Raw genomic sequence first — 21,749 nt, forward strand, 5'->3', positions numbered from 1 at the left:
AGTCTTCTGTAGGTTTTTCCATAGTTTCTACTTCTAGGATGTGAGAGCATGCAGTCTATTCTGAAGCTTCACCAAGCACATTACATCCCTGAAAAACAATGCAAATTAAATAATGTGAATATCAAAAGCTCTCAGAAGAGAATGAGACATGCCTGCTTCAGCATCTGGGTCTGCTGTTAAAACTTCGAATTGCCATTTCTTCTATTTGGCCTGTAAAAGGATCCCAAAGAGGTGTCTGCGACTTCTATATCTGAAAAACGTTAAACTCCTCTGATGCATCTCCCTACTCCCCAGGTATCTCTTCTTCTGAAGGACAGAGTAAATCTATACATAACAAAGACTTAAGCCCATTAAAATTGCACCAGATCAATAGGGGTATGAAACTTGATTCCTAGAGTAACCAGTCTAACTTTACTCTTTCAAAGATGTGTAGGCGAGTTAAAAGCTACCTTATAATTGGGCTGACAATCCTCTTATGTGCTTGCATCTTTCTTATGCAGAAATGTATTGCTTTCAGTTGTTGTTATCAGTTGTCATTAAAGATCAGAAAGTTCTGGAAGCAGAACTTCAACAGTGCCTTTGACAACTTAAGCTGAAAACTTCTGGAGGACTTGCAGGTATCTGGTGGCAGTGAGTAACAGTCACGAACAAAGTTTTTCAGTGTGGTTAGCTTCTTGCTCTCCTAGAGAGGTTAACAAGTCAGTGGCACATTTGCAGCACATCAGTGGCAGAGATCCTGACCCTTGGCCACTAAAACTGTCCCTATTCTCAGCTTAGGTTTTAAGAGGAAGGCAGAATTTTTTAGCCTGGCAAAGTACTAGGCACGTTGCTGCAAGCATAATGTATGTGCTGAAACTTCAAATCATATCCTACTTCTTCAGACACGTATTGTTCCTAAAGCTACATTCCTAGATGAGGCTGCTACCTCCTAGGCTAGCCCGCCCCCCCAGTGCTTGCAAAAGAGGATGACAAGGGAGAAAGGCAAGAGAACTGAGACATCCCCGTGACTTCAGCTGATTGTCTCTCCCTGGGGTATTTATAAGCTGCATACTGGCGGGCTGGGGTGGGCAGTTGGCTCACCCTGACCTTGGGAGCTGGGAAGCCTGACTAGCATTCCTGGGAGCCATGTGAGCAGGACTGGCAGGCGCAGCTGCAGCCAATGGGGGGGCCCAGCAGTGGCTGCTCAGATTGAGTTTCACTCCCATCGCTTGAGATTATTCTCTTTCTCTCCCTGTTGTGTTTTTCCTCTTTGTTTATGGGATTGGACAGCCGAATGCATTGACGGAGTCTTAGCAAGCCAGACGTTTGCCTAATGGATTTGGGATTCTGCCTTCAGTGCTGAACAACCACTTCTTGCCATTGCTTACCATAGCTCCAGCCCCCTTACACGGCTGGGCTTTTATGGCTCCAAGCTTTCCGAGCACACAACCCGCCCTGCTGTATTAGGGCATTTTATGTTGTGTTCTCTCTCAGGTACTTCCTTTTTGCTCTCCTTAGAGGTTAGTATATGAGGCTTTTTAATGCATGGGAGATGGGTCAGGACCAGACAAAGCAACAGATAGAAAAAGGACTCCATCTGTACCAGTCTAATCAGACCGAAAAGGCGCTGCAAGTCTGGATGAGGGTTTTGGAGAAGTCTGCGGATCCTGCTGGCAGGTTTCGGGTTTTGGGTTGCCTCATCACTGCTCATGCAGAGATGGGCAGATACAAAGATATGCTGAAGGTAAGGCAAACTGGAGATGAATGCATGCCATTGTGTCGCATCCACTATGGAGAGTGGCTGGAGATCAGAATGTAAAATCAGGGCTTTCATTGTGCATGCAGTCAGATGTACCAGCTACTGGGTGCATATTGTGGGCTGCCTCATTCACTCTGTTGGCCAATAGCTCCAGCCCACAAGGTACACAGAGTACTGCTTTCATTGGGTCTGGTCCCTCAGGATTCCCAGATTAATGAGGTTCTACAGATAATCAGGCTTCACAAAAAGGCATGAAAACATGGCCTTTATTTATTATTTTTTTTTTACCGTAAAAACTGTTTATAGCACATGCGTTAGTGTAAAATGAGATCTCCAAATAGATTATATATAATAAGTGTCAATCTTGAGGTGTCTGTTATCTTCTTCAGCTGCTGTTTAATATCTGACGCAGATTTTACACTTTTTTATTGTAACTGTTTGCATGGGGACTGATTAAGAGGGGAATGGAGATGCTTTTTTTGCTGGGGGATGAAGGGTGATGAGAGATGTTCCAAGAGGGGTCTGACAGGATGAGTTCAGAGGTGTTCCCTATTGTCAGGATAGCATTGTAGAAAGAAGGACATAGGGCTTGATGAAAGGTTGGCAAAAAGAAGCTGAAGCTTCACTAAAGATCATGAAGATAAATCTTCTGAATAACTGAACAGAAGGAAGCTGACAAGTGGGATCTGAGAAGTCACAGGATCCACATATAGTAGCAGGCAGTGTTTGGGAGAGTGACTCAGGAATCTAAAGACAAGAGGATGTTGTAACGGTCTTAAGAAACTATCCCAGCCTGAAATAAGGTCTTGCTAAAGGGCTTTGATATTCTTGTCCTGATGGTTTTGGCTGCCTCTTAAGAGACTAATCATTCAACATTTAGCATAAAAAGTGAAGAAGGTGCTCACATCTCATTGAAAAGTTTTTGGTAGCTGTGTTTAGAAGGCCGGGGCGGGGGGAGGAATCCTCTTACTAGTAAACCTGTGCACATATCAAAGCCTTACCTACAAAGCAGATGCTTAGCATGAAGAAGAAAGAGGGGTATTAATACACTTGGAAAACATTTGAAGAAAAAACAAGAAATTCTGAGAAACCGTGTGGGATTAAGTGGTGGCAGAAACAACGGACTGATTAGAGAAGAGAGAATCGAAAAGGTAAGATGTGGCTACCTGAAGAAAATACTGAAGGCTTCACAGAAACAAGAAACAGGCAAATGAATGGGCCCACAATGCTCGAGCTGTAACTTCTTGCCTGAGAAGAGAACAGAAAACAGGATCAGAGTAGGTGAATTCTAGTTCTTCTAGTTAGGAAAGAAAACAGCTTCAGTCAAACTAAGATTTTACACTGCAAATGATCAAAGATAGAGGATGGAGAACTTTAGCAATAAATCATGGGGAGAGGAAATAACAGGAAAAAAAGGGGGGTCTGTGAATTAAACACATGAAATTAACTGGGATTTAAGAAGAGTTATGATGCTCGATCTCTTGGAGAGAGAAATTACTTCACACCAAGGAACGAGGCTGTGACTATCAGGAAGTAATGAAGAACTGACACTAAGGTAAGGGAATCGAGGAAAGCATAAGGTAGTGCACATTGCTGGATACACACAGCAGCCTTCCTAAAGCACTAAGGAGGGGGTGAACATACATACCCAAGCATAAACAGCTTGATTGTTTTTTATTTTGTGGAATATGTAATATATTCTAGTGGCTTAATTTATCAACTGTTGCCAGTGTGCAAAAGTGAAGCAATTGGTGCCTTTGGGAGTTACCTGTAAATCTAACTGCTAATCTCTAATGCAAACACATGGAGAAAATTGCTAAATATTTACCTTTGCTACAGGCATTAAGTCCAGCCAGCAGTGTGCTTGGTTCATCACAAAACATACAAGAGAGTCCCTGCTCAGGAGAGCTTGTGGTCTAAAAGAAAAAGACTTCGAATTATTTGTGAGAACTGTATGCAATGAATCCTGAGGGTTATAGAGCAAAAATGATTAATACGACTCAACTGTAATTTGACTGTATAAAACTGATGAATGAAGAAGGTTGCTTAGTTTCTTTGAGTACTTTAATAGCTTAAGCATTCCAGAGAAAGCAGAGTAAATTAAACCAAGTGAAAGAAAAATGAGCTGCATTGTCAGATGTTTTCTGCCTTACCTGCTTCTCTTCAGAGCCATTTAACATTTTTTTCCACTTATTGCCATTCCAGTTCATCTTGTCCGAGAGGCAGTGTGGAGAGAGGTTTCTTCAGACTGCTCCCATGCCTTGTAAACGTCTGGATAACTGCTCAATTTATACAGTGCTCCTCAGCCCATGCCGTGCTGCTCAGAGATGAGCCACTTCTCCAGTGCAGGATGCTACTCTGTGGGTCTTTGAGCTGTGTTTATTTAAATTATATGCCTTTTATAAACACTGACTTTTCTACTTGAAGTTTGCAGTGGTACAGATTGACACAGCACGGGAGCTGGAAGACCCAGATTACCTTACAGAGGGCTACCTAAACCTGGCTCGCAGCAATGAGAAACTCTGTGAATTCCAGAAAACGATATCTTACTGTAAGACATGCTTGAACATGCAGGGTACCACTGTGAGCCTGCAGCTGAACGGCCAGGTGAGCCTCAGCATGGGCAATGCATTCCTGGGCCTCAGTGTTTTCCAGAAAGCTTTGGAGTGCTTTGAGAAAGCTTTACGCTACGCACACAACAACGATGACAAGATGCTGGAGTGTCGAGTCTGCTGCAGCCTCGGGAACTTCTATGCCCAGATAAAGGTGCAGTAACCTACGGGATGGGAGGATGGGGGGTGGTGGACTCATTGTGGAAAGAATTGGAAATTGTGTGAATTTCAGCTTAGATGTTTGCTACAGAAAGTGAAGCGCTGGGAGAGCGTTTCAAGTTAAAATCTCTACTTGGTAAAGTCATCACTGAGTATTCCCCTTTGTAGTAAGGATGGGAGGATTAGTGGAATGCTTATACAGCACAGCAGAAGCAGCTGTGAATTGAAAAGATCAAACTTAACTTCAAAGAAGATCACATCAGAGGAGGCACTGTGCACACAGGGCTGGCAGCCAGAACTCATGGATTCTCTTTCTAGCTCTACCACTATTGCAGGCAAATAGCTATTTGTATGTACAAAACCAGGGAAGAACTGTGGGTGGGGTGATTTGCTAGTTCTAACTAATATCACAAACTCAACAAATAGTTTCACAGAAGTCTTGATTTTTTGTCACTAATGGAAGACTCGCCAACTAAAGTGTTGAAAACGCCTTAAACTTCCCTCATAGTACCAAAAATAAAGAGGCAAATATTATACTGTATACTTTTGAGGTATGGAATAAGAAGAGAGAAGAGAAACTAAAATGTTGAGGTTGCCTTTGTGTATCTTGGAGAATAAATAAAAAAAAAAAAAAAATTTTTAATTTTTGCAGCTTCATATATCTAATTTGAAAATGGTTTAGATATCTTTAATAGTTTTATGTACTTATTGTAAAATAAGATTTATTTCTAAAAAGTTTTTAATTCAGAAAGATGCTTAAAGTATTTTTATTAGTTATTGTCAATTTGGTAGGGCTGTGATTTTTTTGTTCCTGTTTCCTGCAATGCTGAATAACCAACCTCTCAGAGATCCTGACTCGCCATATGGAGAACATGAGGACTCCACGTAGATGCTGAAAGTGGAGCTGATGCACGAGCAGAGAGTTTTCAGCCTTTAGTTATAGAAGATGGCAAATGATTCTGGCAGCATGAGGCTGATGGTGCAATATATAAAATTCATTTGCTGTGTCGTTTCTCCAGTGTCCTGAACACTGGAGTAATATGAATTCAGCATATGGCAATTCCACCTTCCGCAGTTTGATATCCATGTCAATTTAGAAAACCAGGCGTGTAGAAGAGGACAGGCAGGGGAAGAAAGGCATACAAAAAAGCAGCTAGCTGTTGCAGCATTAATAAATCAAAAATGGTTGCTTTTTTTTTCTTTATAATGGTTGCTTTTTTCTCCTTATTTTTTTTCTTTACTTTTGCTGTACCTACTTCTGTCTGCTTGTTTGCCTTGCAGGACTACGAGAAAGCTTTATTCTTCCCATGTAAAGCAGCGGAGCTGGTGAATGATTATGGGACAGGCTGGAGCTTGAAGTACCGTGCAATGAGCCAGTACCACATGGCAGTGGCCTATCGGAAGCTGGGGCGCTTGGCAGATGCCATGGACTGCTGTGAGGTATAGGGTGCAGGCAGATGCAGAGCATCAGAGGTCTCAGCAAGGGTATTTTGCCTACAGGACAAGAATGAGGAAGAAATGCGATGGCATTCACACCTGACTAGATACAAATGTTACCTTCATGTCTTAGAGTTGTGGTCTCAGTAGCCCTGGGTGCCTCCAAGTTTGGGCCTACGAATGTGCCCTAGTTGGGAGTGTGAATGCGATTGTAGTTTCTTCAAAAAGGTTGTGCCATTTCTCTGGAGCTGACCCTTCAGTGGCTGGAGCCCAGCCCAGCCCTGTTCTGAACCAGAAGCAAGCTCTCTTGCTGACTAAAGACTATTTCTTTCAGGAGTCCATGAAGATTGCCCTTCAGCATGGTGACCGGCCTCTGCAAGCGCTGTGTCTGCTGTGCTTTGCTGATATCCATCTCAGTCGCAAAGATGTGCAGGTACAGCTCTTTCCTGCCAGGAAGGACATAGGGGGATGGCAAGAGGGTGTAAAAAGCAGGCCAAAGCACAACATGCGTTTTCCTCCCCGCTTCTGCAGACGGCCTTTCCTCGGTATGATTCTGCCATGAGCATCATGACAGAGATTGGAAACCGCCTGGGACAGATCCAGGTGCTGCTAGGAGTGGCTAAGTGCTGGATGATCCAGAAGGAGCTGGACAAGGTCAGTTATAAACTTGTTTCTACACAAGTTTTTTAGATAAGAGCAGTCATTTTCTGAGCTGAATACCCATCAACGTGCAGTAGAGCTGTTGCTCGTACAGCTGCATTTCTCCGAATGGTCCCTCTCAGTCAGGAATTTGTTGCTAACGGTATGAACATCCATTCTGAGTCAGCCTGGTGTCTTACAGAACCGTCTCATTAGTCAGTCCTGATGACTTTAAACACTACTCTGAGAAACTGTTACTGGGGAAAGGAAGTCTGCTCCTGCCGTTGTAGGCAATCAGCTTATCCTTTTGCTCTGAAATAGATTCCACTGCCTACTTTTTAGCAATATGACTAAGCTCCTTATTGTTAGTGACGATTTTTAGACAGCTCTACAGCTCCACCATGTGCTCTGCAGATAAATGTGTCATCAGATTCCTGGAGGAAATTTGAAGGTATATAAACCATGATGTGAAACAGAAATGAGAGCAGAAAATGAGTTGGGAATAGACTACAGGTCAACACAGTGCAAGGAGGTGAAGTTACTTATTTTGAAAATACTTAGGCAGTGTATGTGTCTGAAATACCAGACTGTATTAAATGCTGCAGATTGCACTGCAGGAACGTTAGTGGGCTGCAGAGGGGCATGCTCAAAAGTTGGTCTTGAATGAGTGCTGAACAACCTGCAGAGCCTCTACAGTTATGCATCAAGATGCTGTTTTGGATGTAGATGTGCTGAAGTTACACTCTTACTAGTCATGAGAGACACAAAGTATACGAGGTAAAATGAAGCATCTCAGAAGGAAAGCAGTATGTGTCTGTCAGAAAAGGCAAGTTCAGGGCACTGTCAGTATCCAAGTTCCCCATGGCAGGAAGTCAGCTGGGTGAGATACACCTTGCAATGTCAGTAACTAAATGCTACGTTTGCATTGGAAGAAGAAACCTGTGGACATAAAAACTGCCTAGTGTAATCCCTTCCAAGCCTCACATCTCATGTGTGTCCTGTGGTACAGGATGCAGCAAGTAGGCCTGTAAACACGTTGAATATTCAGCACTCATCTAACCCCTACATCCCCTGGTCTCACCATTAGCCATTGCCACCCTCTGCTATCACAAACAGTTCTCACCTGTGAGCTCCTGATGAGGGCTTTGCAGACAATTCTCACCTGTGAGCCCCTGATGAGGGCTTTGCAGAGCCCTGATCTCACCAAACCCGTAAAAGAATAAAATGAAGCTTGGATTCTGTTCCAGGTGTTAGAAGCAAGTCTGCCCTGGTGGTCAGGAACCTTATGCCCATTTGCCCCAAACATGACCTCCTCAAATGTTACAGCAGTGAATATTTCCCCCATAAAGCCTGTTCCTCAGTTTTACCAGTCCCAGTTTCCATTTTTCATGCTGCTCATCCCAATATGAGAATTAAGTATGGCAATACATGTACTTAACTATTTCCACCTTCAGATTCCCTGCTCTTGTCCCAATCTTCTTTGGCCTCCCAGTCTCCTCACTTAGTCCCAGTCCCCTGTGACTACATGTAGTCAATACTATGCCAATTCCTTCCCTGCCGTTGGCACAGCCTGCTTGCCCAAACTCTTGTGCAGTCTTCATTTTCCTGTCTCAGACAAACAGTCCCCTGTACTTCTCAGCACCTCTTCCTCCGCCTCATGTGCTTCACTTTATTTCTTAGTCTCGGTCATTAATTCCAGGTTTTCCATTACACAGTCGCTCTGCCTGGGCACAGCTCTCAGTTATGTTCCTGCCTCCCTCCTTTGTGAGTTCCTTACCCTAGGCTGCTGCTGCTACCACAGGTCTAATGCCATCTCCACTGCATTCTAGGTGTGTTCTTTCATCTCAGCTGGTCCTCATCCCATAGAATAGTGGTGATGCCAAATTATAGGCTGAAAATTTAATAATGTTCCTCATTACCAATATTGTGTCTCAGGGAAGGTCTCTTCTTCCTCTTGGACCTAAAGCAGGACTTGATAGTTCTAGGAAACAGCGACTGATTATCAGAACAGTGGGGATCACTGTGGCATTTAAGGGAAAGTAGGGACTCAGCTGGTATAACATAACAGCTGCTATGCTAAACGTTTTGCTTCAGACTGAAAAAGAGTGCTAGCAGTACACTCCTACACTGCACCACGTGTAAGTAGGGCAAAGCAGATATATGAAGAGCAGGAAAAAAATGGAGAAGCGTGGTATATTGATAGTGCTGATCCCTTCTCCTCCCTAAGGTACAGATGAAATTGGAGTTGTCTAAAGATTATTGAGTTTTAGGGCAGGATGGGGAAAAGGCTTGCTTTGCTTGTGCTTCATCCCAATCCTGAAGACGCTGTGATTGAGCTTAAATAAGTCTAAGTTTTCTCTGCTTATAAACACCAGCCTCTGCCAACGCCATACCCCTTCTTTGTGTGGTTTATGGCTGAAATGGAAAGGTAGCTCTTCGATTATTTGTGGTCTTCCAGGGAACCATAAACGTTTCTTATAGATAAACTTTTTTTTTGGGGGGTATATCTGTCAGGCAGCCATCTTATGTCTCCGGAGTTGCGGGAATGCTTCTTTATCCAAATTCTACTCTGTACCTCTTTACCTCTTTCTTTTATTAACTCCCAGCAGGGTATTTATAGAAGTCTGTTTCTGTTATATCAGACTGAGAACTGATGATGTGTGCTCTCTGTTCACAGGCTCTGGAAAGCATTGAAAAGGGGCAGGAGCTGGCAGAGGGACTAGGGAACAAGGTAGGATACTGCAGCTTCTCTTCAGCACTATCTGTAGTCTTCTGTCAAGCAATTTAAGAAGCCTAGAGTTCATGTATCCACACTTGTTATTGCTTATTAAGGTCTCCATATTAATGATTAAGTGTCATTAATTCATGATTAAGCATCATTAATTGATGCTTGACTTGTTTTGTTAAGTGTTTAGTTGTGCGCATTAGCACGGATGATCATCAATGTGCAAGTCTGTAAAGCGAGGGAGGAATCACAGTGGGATAAACAGGGGAATGGGAAGCAGTAAAAATGCAGTGTGAAACAACCATAGAGCTGGAGGATTAGAGTTCACTTCTTGGCAAATGTTGTTGGCTGAGCAAGAGCTGAACAGCATGCTCGTTGGAGGCAGAGGAAAATGAAATGCAGCATATGTCATGCATAGTTCAGGAACACCATCTTGAAAAAGCTGCAGAGTGCCTCAAACCTGCTCTCCCCTTTTGTCATGCAAGGGTACGGTTAATGTCAGGAAGTGCAGAGAGACCAAATGTCCTTCTGACTGATCCTGTCCCTTGGACAACCTGCTATGCTGTTTTTTTCTAGCTGGACAATGGGGCTGGAGTAGCCTCCTGTCCCTCTGCTACTGCTCTGTCTTCGTCTTGGTCACTTTTCTTGTTTCTGCCCTTCATGTGCAGCTTGGCCTGCTGAAGCTCCACTGCCTGTGTGAAAGGATCTATCGCACGAAGGGGCAGCAGCGAGAATTGCGTGACCATGTAGTGAAGTTCCACGAATGCGTGGAGGAGATGGAGCTGTACTGCGGCATGTGTGGAGAGTCGATTGGGGAGAAGAACAACCAGCTCCAGGCCCTGCCGTGCTCCCACTTCTTCCACTTGAAGTAATGAGCTGGAAGTGTTACACACCCCTGCCGTGACATTAGTCAGGGGCTGTTTGTGCCCAGAGTAGGACACTTCTACCTATGTTATTCCTCAGGCTTTGTCATGCGTAACCGTGTCCCACAGCATCCCATTGAGTATCATGGCCTTGAAGGATGAGATTTAGCCCTAATGTCCATCCCACTTCCATCCTCTAAATGATTGTCCATGCACATCCTTGCCTTGTAGGCAATTTCTAGATTATTTCACTTAATTCCTCCAGGGCAATTCACTTTGGGGCAGTCTGGCTTTTTGCCCTAAGTAGATAAAATCTACCTTTTAGCTAGATTTTGTATGGAGCTGTATAAGGCATTCAGCCCGTTACTGTGCTGGTGGCACCCAAGGACCATTAGCTGTGCATACTTTTATTTTTAGACCTATAAGATGTGATGTTTTCTAAACATCACCTATTTAAGAACACACCAAGGCTCACCCCAGAGGCTTGGCAGCGGGCTCTGCCGTCCCCAGCAGCCCAGGAAAGCAGAGTTGCTCCCCGGGGTGAGGTGGGGAAGGGGTCTGGGCTCTGCCCTGTCCCCTCACCGCCCCCGGGAGCCCGCTGCCAGCCGCCCCTTGCCTTGCAGGTGCCTGCAGACCAACGGGACCCGCGGCTGCCCCAACTGCCGCCGCCTCTCGGTGAAGCCGGGCTACGTCTGAGCGCCCCCGGGGTGCCCCCCTCAGCCTCTCCGCGCTCTGTGTGTACCGCAATAAAGCCGCACCGCAGCCAGCAGCCCGCTGCCGCCCGCGGGGGGACGGGGACGGGGCTGGGAGCGGGAGGGGACCGTGAGGGGAGCGGGGAGGGGCCGCGCGGGGCCGGCTCCGCCCCGAGATGGCGGCGGGGCCATCACGCAGCACTTTTGGGGCCGTGCCGCCCCCGCCCGCAGATTCGCCACGGGCGGGCGCGCTGCGGGCCGCGGGGGGGAGAGAGGGGCTCTGAGGGAGGCTGGAGGGGTTGTAGGGACCCCGCGCAGACCGCGGGGGGTCGCCGCTAATTTTCGCCTCGCCGTCCGCGGAGGCAGCCACGGCGAAGCGGCCGTGAGGAATCTGCGGCGCGGCGCCGGCCGCTGAGGGGAGGGAAGATGGCGTCGGTGTGGGACGAGTCTGAGGTGTGGGGCCGGGGCCGGGGGCTGGGGGCCGGGGCGGGGGGCTCGGCGCGGGGCCCGCGGTGACGGTGCGGTTGTGCCCCGCAGGATGGCGTCGGCGAGGAGGTGCTGAAGATGTCCACGGAGGAGATCGTGCAGCGCACCCGCCTGCTCGACAGCGAGATCAAGGTAGCGCGGCCCGGCCCGGGCGGGGAGCGGGGTCCCTGAGGCGGCCGGAGCGGGGCGGGGAGCGGGCCCCGGCCGCTGAGGGGGGAATGAGGGGAGGGGGAGGGCCTGGGGAGCCCGGCCCAGCTCCCTCAGCTCCTTCTTTTGCACTCCAGCCCCCTGCCCATCTTGGTGGCCCTGTGGCCCCTCAGCCCGGGTTATCGGTCTCTTTGCTGTAAGGGGGGCCCCAAACTGGGCACCAGCTGGGATCTAACAGCTGTTGAGCACACGGGGTAATTGCCTGCCTCCATCTGCTGGCTGCGCTCCTGTTGGCACAGCCCAGGGTGGTGTTTGACACTTTTGCTGCCGTGGCATGTTGCGGGCTCATGCTGAGCCTGTTGTCCCGGGTCTCTTTCAGCAGAGCTGCTCCCCAGTCTGTGGCACCACAGGGTACGCTCGGTTCCCACATGCAGGGCTTTGCATTTGTCCTTGGTGGATTTGTGTGGTTCCTGCACACCTGTTCCTCCAGGCCCTCATGGTCCCTCTGAGTGGCAGCTCTGCCTGTGCCTGTATAGACCATTCCCCCACATTTAGTGTCATCTGCAGATGTGATGAGATTGTGCTCCATCCCCTCACCTGGGTCAGTGATAAAAAGGACCAGTCCTGGGGTAGACTTGTCCCAAGACCCATAGGGTGGTATCAGGCCTATCCCATGTACAAATGCACTTAAAACTTTAAGCTCGTCCCTACTACTTGAGGCTAGTAATATTGAGATAAATTACTTCAAAAGTTCTACAGGGCAACTTTATCCTGCTGCTTCAGGCTTTACAAGTGTTTCTAACTTCTTAACTTAAAACACCAAAGATAAATTTGTGTCTTGTTTTTAAATTGCAGAATAGAGTGTGTAGTATAAGCAGCCTCCATTTTGTAGTAAGAGCATCACCGACATGGTGGCAGAAATATTTATTGGCACCCTCCCTTCATTTGGTTTTCCTTCAGCATTTCCAATACTAAATTGAATCAAATTTATAAATTTTTATGTTTTTATATAATGCTTTCTTTATCAGTGCCTGTAAAGGTTCTGCCCTGTGGATCATTGTGTGTTATACTTAAGTTCTTAGAGAAGAATGGATTTTCCATTAAACAGGACCAATTCAGGTGCAGTGAGTTCTGAGACCATTTGGGGTTACAGTCGGCTCACGCTGTGCTTTCAAACTGTGTGACAGTGACCAGGAAAGGGAGCAAAGTGCGTGTGGGTGTCCACCAGGTGGCACTGAGCACCACCTGTGTTAGGTACGACAGGCTTGGATGTAAACATGCTTACTTGTGGATGGTGATTACAGAGCTTTCTAATCTTTCAGCCGTTTTTCCTTCCAGTTAGTAGCAAAATCCACAGTAAAATTAAAATTATATAGACATGTAAGAAATTGACGTTCTCTATTGTGCTCCCAATGTTGAGTTTGTGTGTTTTGTTGTCTTTTTTTTTTCTTATAGAAAGGTTTTATATCTTATTGAAGCCTGGGCCTAGGTCCTAGAACGTGTTTTGAGTAAATTCTGGGAGGTGTTTAGAGCAAATTTGCTGATGATACTAAACTGGGAGGAGTTGTGGGCTCTGCTGAGGATGGAAAGGCCTTGCAGAGAGATCAGGACAGATTAGAGAGCTGGGAGATCACCAACTGCATGAAGTTTAACAAGAGCAAGTGCTGGGTCCTGCACCTGGGATGGGGCAACCCTGGCTGTGTGTACAGACTGGGCAAGGAGATGCTGGGGAGCAGCCCCGCAGAGAGGGATCTGGGGGTTGGGGTTGACAGCAAGCTGAATATGAGCCAGCAGTGTGCCCTGGCAGCCAGGAGGGCCCTGGGGTGCATCCAGCACGGCATCGCTAGTTGGTCAAGGGAGGTGATTGTCCCACTCTGCTCCGCACTGCTGTGGCCTCACCTCAAGCACTGTGTGCAGTGCTGGGCACCACAGAACAAAAAGGATGTGAAACTGTTGGAGAGTGTCCAGAGGAGGGCAACAAAGATGGTGAAGGGCCTAGAAGGGAAGACGTACGAGGAGCAGCTGAGGGCACTGGGCCTGTTCAGCCTGGAGAAGAGGAGGCTGAGGCGGGACTCATTGCAGTCTACAGCTTCCTCGTGAGGGGGAGTGGAGGGGCAGGTGCCGAACTATTCTCCATAATCACCAGTGATAGGACCCGAGGGAATGGTGTCAAACTGTGGCAGGGGAGGTTCAGGCTGCACATCAGGAAGAGGTTCTTCACTGAGAGGGTGGTTGCACGCTGGAACAGGCTCCCCAGGGATGTAGTCACGGCACCAAACCTGTCAGAGTTTAAGCAGCATTTGGACTGTGATCTTAGTCACGTGGTCTGAATTTTTGGGTAGATCTGTGGTGCCAGGAGTTGGATTTGATGATCCTTATGGGTTCCTTCCAACTTGGGATATTCTCTGATTCTAGGTTACTTCAAGGCACAAGCTACGGGTCATGAACTGAAAAAACAGCTCATAAATTGGAAGAGGTTCCGCAGGGGTGTGAGGGTGACCCTTTCACTGGGAGGGCAGTCAGGCAGTGGAACAGGCTGTCCAGTGAAATTGCAGTCCGCGTTGTGTAGTCCTATTCTTTGGCTCTGGTAATTAAAATTTACAAGATTCAGTTGGGCTCAGTCCCGAGCTACCTGGCGGGAGCACACAGCTGGCCCTGCTCTGAGCAGGAGGGCAGGGCAGAGGCCCCCAGAGGTTCCTCTCAGCCCGAGTTGTCTGATGAGCCCGATGAGGACCTGGCTATCTTCCTTGTGGGAAGAAAGTCATGGATATTACCCTAGTGTTGAATGTTTTGCTTTTAAGGAGAACAAGGAGGTTTTTTCCCTACAGAAGCAACTGTTAATTTTATTTTTCATACGGTCTTGTAGAACGTAATGGCTTTATAAAAATGGCACCTGCATTTCTTTGTTCCACTGGGAGCAGCGGCATCTCACTGCAAAGTCCCGCTACTCTCAGTAGACACAAGCCCTAATTCTGCCATTCCCCGTTCATGCGTTGTTTGCTTTGATGCTTTATTGTGATTCTTTTAAGTTTAGGGAGTTTCAGGCTGTTTGTTCCTATGCTATTGCTTGTAATTGTATCAGTGTTCCAGTACCCGATTCTTCTTTAAATCAGCAGAAAGTAACTTTTTTAAATGGACGGATATAGATGTGCACATGTCGATGTTAAATTATCTGTGTATCTGTTTGTGTGTATATATATAAATACATATAAAACAAATAATAATAAAAAATAACAGTATTTTTTTTTATTGCAACCATGTAGCTGCAACCCATATTGCAACCCTGTGAGCTGATGTGTTGATTGGGCCAAATGTATCAAGTGACATGGGGAGGAAATTACTAAGGGATATTGATTAGAGACCAAATGGACTGCATAGCTCTAACTCCTAACCAGTTTTGGCTATTTTGCTGTCTTCTCTTTTTCTAGTATGTTTCCCTTTATCTACACTGTCTCCTCAGACTTAGGTTTTAGAATTGTTTTACTTCTAGAACAACGTATACGTTTTATATTGCCTTAGACTTCTGACGTTATTTCTACCTCTTTCTTCTGCATGCTGAATCCAGATCATGAAGAGTGAAGTGCTCAGAGTGACCCATGAGCTTCAGGCCATGAAGGATAAGATCAAAGAGAACAGTGAGAAGATCAAAGTGAACAAAACCCTGCCGTACCTTGTCTCTAATGTTATTGAGGTGAGAGCGGCGTGCTTTTCTGGAGCAGTGTGAGAAGTGTGCACAATTTATGTCAGGAGGGAGGAGGGCAGGGGAGCTCATTAGTAATTTGAGTCATGGCATATTCTCAAACCACTAATGATCCTGGAATCAGAGCTTCAGATTTTTCTCTTGGTTTCGTTTGTGACCTGGAAGTGCTTATCACTTGCCCATGTCTTGTCTGGGTCATTTCTTAGGCAGGTGTAAGCTGCTGGACATCTCTACACAACACAGCTGTCAGAGGCACTGCCTTGCTTAGCACAGACTTGGATATGTGAAATCTGGCATGTGCTTTCCAAAAGTTGTGGCACAATGAATGGAAAGTGATGGCTCTGGTAATTAAAAATCTGTAAACTGTGCCCGGCTTTGCATTAAGATAAGTTCTGTGGTTAAAGCAACAGTAGCTAAGAGACCCTAATCAGAAAGATTTTTATGAAAGGAAAAAGGAAGAAGAGAATGGATTGGAATTTACAACATTTAGAGAGTTTTATTTTTAACTAATAAGCACCACAGAGCAGTCCCTGCTCATTCAGGGACTTGCTGACCAAGTCGTATGAATGCAAGAGCTTCTGTCCTTTAGCCACTTACACATCCACATCATCATATACCTGCCTTGTTCATTGTAAGAGGCTAGTTAAGTTTGCAAAAGCCTGGAGAAGGGCCAGATGCTACATTACATTCTTTTTGTAATTCAGTAATTTTGCTGATCTGATTAAAAAAAAAAAAGTGTTGGTGGTTCTACTTTTTAAAAGGTTGTTGTTTTGTACTTGTGTTTTCAAACTTAATGAACTTAAGTCTTAATGTGAGCTGCTGTAATGGGAAAAGAAATCAGTGCCATTAGCTACTGCTTTGTTATGGGCTTGATAGTGTCTTCCTGTTTGCTGCTTCATGAGGAAAGGAAGAGATGAATTTTTATAGGGTACTTTAAAGCATTTAGGATTCTACCGCTAATGGATAACGGAAAGTTGTTTCCTACTCCATGTAGTTTAGAAGCATTAAATCTGGGGGCATGCTGCTAGCCTGGTTACAAGGAATTCTCTTGCTCTGGTTTTCAGCTACTGGATGTTGACCCCAACGACCAGGAGGAGGACGGAGCAAACATTGACCTGGACTCCCAGAGAAAGGGCAAGTGTGCTGTCATCAAGACCTCTACGCGCCAGGTAAGAGCCATGTGCCCAGCGAGGTGCGAGGAGCAACTAGGAATAACATCGGTCTGTTACTTGGTGAGGTTGGTCGCCTCACCGGTAGGGATGTAAATACAGCAGAGACATTTAACGCTGCCTTTGCCTCTGTCTTTATCACTGATCATGGGCCCTGGAGCCCTGAGCTGGAGGACCATGGCTGGGGAAATGATAAACTCCCAGCCAACCCTGCACTTGTTTGGGATTTGCTGCTCCAGATGAGTGTGCCAAAGTCTGTGGGTCAGATGGGATTCATCACAGGGTACTCAGAGAGCTGGCTGATGTCATCATAAGAGCTTTCTGTTATTTTTCAACAGTCTTGGGAATCTGGGGAGGTCTGAGCCAGCCAAGAAGCTGGCTAAATTTGCCCCAGTTTTCAAGAAGTGTAAGAAATACCCTGGTAGTTACAGGCCCATCAGTCTGACTTCAGTGTCTGGTAAAATGATGGAGAAGATTACTCTGGGAGTTCTGGAAAAGCTGCAGTCATTGGTCATAACTAATACAGGTTCATGAGGGAGAAGTTCTGCTTAACTAACTTAGTGTTCTTTTACAGTAAGGTTACCCATCTGGTTGGCCAAGGGAACCTAGATGATGTGATTTAGTATTTTGATTTCAGCAAAGTTGTCAATACTGTGTCTCACAGCATCCTTCTGGACAAAATGCCCAGCACACAGCTAGACAAGTACCTAATGCAATGGGTGAACAACTGGCTGATGGGTCAGGCTCAAAGGGTTCTGGTAAATGGGGTTACATTGGGCTGGTGGCCAGTCTCTAGTGGGGTTCCCCAAGGTTCCATTTAGGAATAGTTCAATGTTTTCATAAGTGATCTGGATGCAGGATTTGAATGCATACAAAGTGTGTGGGTAACACTAAATCAGGAAGAGCTGCTGACTCCCTTGAAGATAGAGAGGCCTCGCAGAGAGATTTTGACAAATTAGTGCTGAGCAATTGGCAACTGTGTGAAATTTAACCAGCAAGTTCTGGATTTTGCACCTGGGACAGGGTAATCCTGGACATACGTACTGAGAGGCTGGGCAGCAGCCCTGTGGAAAGGGATCTGGGGGTTCTGGTCAATGGCCAGACATGAGTCACCAGCATGTCCTGGCAGCCAAAAGGGACAACCACACCCTGGGGTGCAGGAGGCACAGCACAGCTAGCTGGGTGAGGGAAGGGATTGTCCTGTTCTGCTCTGTGCTGGTGTGGCCTCACCTTGAGTACTGTGTGCAGGTTGTGGCGCCACAGTGTGAGGATATAAAGCTCTGAGAGAGCATCCAAAGGAGGGCTACAAAATGGTGAAGGGTCTGGAGGGCAAGATGTGTGAGGTGTGGCTGAGGTCCCTTGATTTGTTCAGCCCGAGCAGAGCAGGCTGAGGGGAGGCCTCATGGCGGCCTGCAGCTCCCTCACAAGGGGAGCGGAGGGGCAGGCGCTGAGCTCTGCTCTCTGGGGACAGCGACAGGACCCAAGGGAACGGCATGGAGCTGGGACAGGGGAGGGTCAGGCTGGGGGTTAGGGAAAGGTTCTGCACCCAGAGGGGGTCGGGCACTGGGACAGGCTGCCCAGGGCAGTGGTCATGGCACTGAGCCTGCCGGAGTTCAGGTGGTTAGACAGTGCTATCAGACACGCCGTTTGATTTTTGGGTGCTGCTGTGTGGAGCCAGGAGTTGGACTCAACGGTCTCTGGGGGGTCCTTTCCAACTTGGTGTATTCTATGGGTCTGTGACTGTATGAGTGCTGAAAAGAGTCTTACCGTAGTACAGGTGGTTTTGCTTACTTTGATCCCTTTCCTATAGACATATTTCCTGCCTGTTATTGGCTTGGTGGATGCTGAGAAGTTGAAGCCTGGAGACCTAGTGGTGAGTGATGTTGTGACTGTTAGGAATTTCAGAAAATTCCAAGTATCTTGTCCTTTAGAAAGGAGACAATCTGTCTAGATTATTTTGAGACCATTTCTATACTAAAATTCTAATAAAAACGAATATCATGGGTTTATTAATATTTGTAGTATAGAAAAGTAGTGGTGGGGGTTATTTATATATATATAAAAATATATATGTGGGGGTATAGATCTATATATGTATATCTATATACTTATATACTATATAAGTATATACTATAAGTATATATATATAAGCTATATATATAGTATATACTATATATATACATATATATATAGTATATACTATATATATAGTATATACTATATATACATATATATAGTATATACTATATATATAGTATATATATATAGTATATATATATAGTATGTATATATATACATATATATAGTATATAGTATACTATATATAGTATATATAATATATATTATATAGTATACTATAGTATACTATATAATATATACTATATAGTATATAGTATACTATATACTATATAGTATATATATATTATATAGTATACTATATATAGTATATATAGTATATATTATATAGTATACTATAGTATACTATATAATATATACTATATATATAGTATATATTATATATATATTATATATATATATTATGTATATAGTATACTATGTATATAGTATACTATGTATATATGTATAGTATACTATATGTATAGTATACTATGTATATAGTATACTATATAATATATACTATATATATAGTATATATTATATATATATATTATATATATATATTATATATATAGTATATATTATATAGTATACTATAGTATACTATATAATATATACTATATATACTATATATAGTATACTATATACTATATATATGTATATATATAGTATATAAGTATATACTATATACACTTTTATATATATACATATGTGTGTGTATATATATAAGTGCCCAAAATTTGGGTATCTCTCTCGTAAGCTTTCTGTTAGCAATCTTTTGTACCATAAGTAAATTGGGCCTCTTCCTTTTAAAACGTGCCCAATTTGTTGCAATGTTGTCCACCAAACTGTTGTGATTTGATGGTGTTAAGCTTGTTATCCCTGCATCCTTGGTGCGCAGAGGATCATCTCTGAATGTGTGTTCATTAACTGCTATCTGAAGGGTCTGTTAACAGCAAAGAGCTTGTGTTTGCAGGGTGTGAACAAGGACTCGTACTTGATCCTGGAGACTCTACCCACTGAGTATGATTCACGGGTGAAAGCCATGGAGGTGGATGAGAGGCCCACAGAGCAGTACAGTGACATCGGGGGACTTGATAAACAAATCCAAGAGGTGATACCAGTGTGACCGAGGACAGCAGTCTTTGAACTTCTCAAAACGGGCAGCCTGGATTCGTGGCGTTTGGTTTTATGTCTTAATACTTTTCTTTTGCTGCAGCTTGTGGAGGCCATTGTCCTGCCAATGAATCACAAGGAGAAGTTTGAAAACTTGGGTATCCAGCCTCCCAAAGGAGTTCTTATGTACGGGCCTCCAGGAACAGGGAAGACACTTTTAGCTCGAGCGTGTGCTGCCCAGACCAAGGTAAAATGCACCTTAGAAAATGTACGCTGCTGTAGAATAGTAGCTGAAAAAGAGTAAGGACACTTACAAGGGGAAAGGGAGTATATCTACATACTGGTGTTACTTGGGAAGGTTGGGACTTTTTGTTTGCTTATTTGCTTGTTTTAAGTAAGAGCTTGTGTAGTACTCAGAACTGGCACTACTAAGAAACTAGACACAGGATTGTCTTTCACTTCCCAGGCTACGTTCCTGAAACTTGCTGGTCCACAACTTGTGCAGATGTTCATCGGTGACGGAGCTAAGCTGGTACGAGATGCTTTTGCTCTAGCCAAGGAAAAGGCTCCTTCCATCATCTTTATTGACGAACTGGATGCCATTGGAACTAAAAGGTGAGGTACAGGCCATGTTACAAAGCTCTTGGGCTGTCCCTTTTGCCTGTGTATGTGAGGGAAGTCGAGCTTAACACAGGGCCTGTTCAGAAACAGGGTAAAACAAAGCACAGATACAGTGTTTGCCACAGTCCTTGGGCTCAAAGTACATGTGCTTGAGTGCAATACATGAGCTTAACCAAGGCTGTGAACTGCAGTCATTCTGCCTTTTTATGTGATTAAAAGCATAGGGGCAGGGTGGCCGGGTTCTAGCTGATTTTCCCCCCCTTGTTTCATCCTCAGGTTTGACAGTGAGAAGGCTGGGGATCGGGAGGTGCAGAGGACCATGCTGGAGCTGCTCAATCAACTTGATGGTTTCCAGCCTAACACACAAGTCAAGGTTGGTGTCTAGCAGAGCACTACCAGGGGCCAGGGCATTTTAGCAGGGGAAGAAAAACAAAATTAAAATTATGTCCAGGGAATAAGCTGGGTAGATCCCTGGGGAGGAGAGAGGCCCGTCCTCCAGGTGCCTCAGTCTGATCACTGTGCTTCTACTTAGGTGATCGCTGCAACCAACCGAGTTGATATCTTGGACCCAGCTTTGCTCCGCTCTGGACGATTAGATCGCAAGATTGAGTTCCCGATGCCTAATGAGGAGGCCAGAGCCAGAATTATGCAGATCCATTCACGCAAAATGAATGTCAGGTATGGAAGAGGCATGACCCGGGGCTGTGTTTGCCACTCACATTGGGGGGTATGCCAGGGCTGTGGCGTGGTGGTAGGCACTCTACTGTGGTGAGAGTTCACTGGGGTCTTAAGGAAGCGCTGTCCCTTGCTTCTGCTTGGGACATGTGCTCAGACTTCTCCCTCTCTGCTCCTATCAGCCCTGACGTGAACTATGAGGAACTGGCGCGCTGCACGGACGATTTCAATGGAGCCCAGTGCAAGGCTGTGTGCGTTGAAGCGGTAAGTGTTCTCCTACAGCAGCCAGCACTGGTAAGGGGGGGATGAGAAAGCTCGAGTGGAGCACTTCATCAGAACTGATGCAGCGCTCACGTGCCATCACTAAATATTGTCTTGTTGGGCAGGGGATGATTGCCCTCCGCCGTGGAGCTACAGAGCTCACCCACGAGGACTACATGGAAGGAATTCTAGAGGTTCAAGCAAAGAAAAAAGCCAATCTGCAGTACTATGCCTGATCTCTGCCCAGTCAAGGTTGTGGCCTTGGCAGAGCACAGGACTAGACTGGACTGTATCCCTTTCTGTCTGGAAAAAATAAAGCATTTTTTCCCTCTAAAAAGGGTGATGTGTTGGGGCTGTCGCCCTTGCTTAGTGGTTCTACATCTACAAAAGGCAAGGGGAGACCCGTCTGTCCTCGGTGCCCGTCGTGCTGCCTTTGGAGCCTTCTGCTAGGACTGGATTAATTCCTGCTCTGCTGCTTCAGAATGAGGACCAACAGGTACTGTTGTACTTACTGCAGTAAGTGTACTTGGATATCTGCGGCTCAGACAGCATTCCCCCTTTTTACCTGTGCAGTCAGGGAACAGAGTGTAC

The 21,749-nt window shown here is 45.5% G+C and overlaps 2 protein-coding genes across 2 annotated transcripts; both read left to right on the plus strand.

Annotated features, from left to right (window-relative positions):
- Positions 1-1,086: 1,086 nt before the first annotated feature.
- On the plus strand, positions 1,087-15,124 carry RAPSN (receptor associated protein of the synapse). The gene is made up of 10 exons (XM_068684779.1): positions 1,087-1,723; positions 4,166-4,504; positions 5,791-5,949; positions 6,281-6,379; positions 6,478-6,600; positions 9,263-9,316; positions 9,979-10,178; positions 10,797-10,907; positions 11,403-11,483; positions 15,064-15,124. The coding sequence occupies exons 1-8, from the start codon at positions 1,508-1,510 to the stop codon at positions 10,867-10,869; spliced, it is 1,263 nt and encodes a 420-aa protein (XP_068540880.1). The 5' UTR covers positions 1,087-1,507; the 3' UTR covers positions 10,870-10,907; positions 11,403-11,483; positions 15,064-15,124.
- Positions 11,092-21,495, plus strand: PSMC3 (proteasome 26S subunit, ATPase 3). The gene is made up of 12 exons (XM_068684778.1): positions 11,092-11,318; positions 11,403-11,483; positions 15,064-15,189; positions 16,263-16,367; positions 18,178-18,240; positions 19,462-19,599; positions 19,705-19,848; positions 20,068-20,216; positions 20,499-20,595; positions 20,755-20,900; positions 21,080-21,161; positions 21,284-21,495. The coding sequence occupies exons 1-12, from the start codon at positions 11,292-11,294 to the stop codon at positions 21,392-21,394; spliced, it is 1,269 nt and encodes a 422-aa protein (XP_068540879.1). The 5' UTR covers positions 11,092-11,291; the 3' UTR covers positions 21,395-21,495.
- Positions 21,496-21,749: the final 254 nt, after the last annotated feature.

Source organism: Anas acuta, chromosome 5, assembly GCF_963932015.1.
Source record: "Anas acuta chromosome 5, bAnaAcu1.1, whole genome shotgun sequence".
NCBI classification, from domain to species: domain Eukaryota; kingdom Metazoa; phylum Chordata; class Aves; order Anseriformes; family Anatidae; genus Anas; species Anas acuta.

Excerpts from the sequence above, each read along its gene's own strand:
- RAPSN (XM_068684779.1), top strand. The coding sequence starts at position 1,508 with ATGAGGCTTTTTAATGCATGGGAGATGGGTCAGGACCAGACAAAGCAA. Across the intron at positions 4,505-5,790 it reads ACTTCTATGCCCAGATAAAG|GACTACGAGAAAGCTTTATT; the intron begins GTGCAGTAACCT and ends TTTGCCTTGCAG. Across the intron at positions 6,380-6,477 it reads TCAGTCGCAAAGATGTGCAG|ACGGCCTTTCCTCGGTATGA; the intron begins GTACAGCTCTTT and ends CCGCTTCTGCAG.
- PSMC3 (XM_068684778.1), top strand. The coding sequence starts at position 11,292 with ATGGCGTCGGTGTGGGACGAGTCTGAG. Across the intron at positions 15,190-16,262 it reads TTGTCTCTAATGTTATTGAG|CTACTGGATGTTGACCCCAA; the intron begins GTGAGAGCGGCG and ends TCTGGTTTTCAG. Across the intron at positions 21,162-21,283 it reads AGGCTGTGTGCGTTGAAGCG|GGGATGATTGCCCTCCGCCG; the intron begins GTAAGTGTTCTC and ends CTTGTTGGGCAG.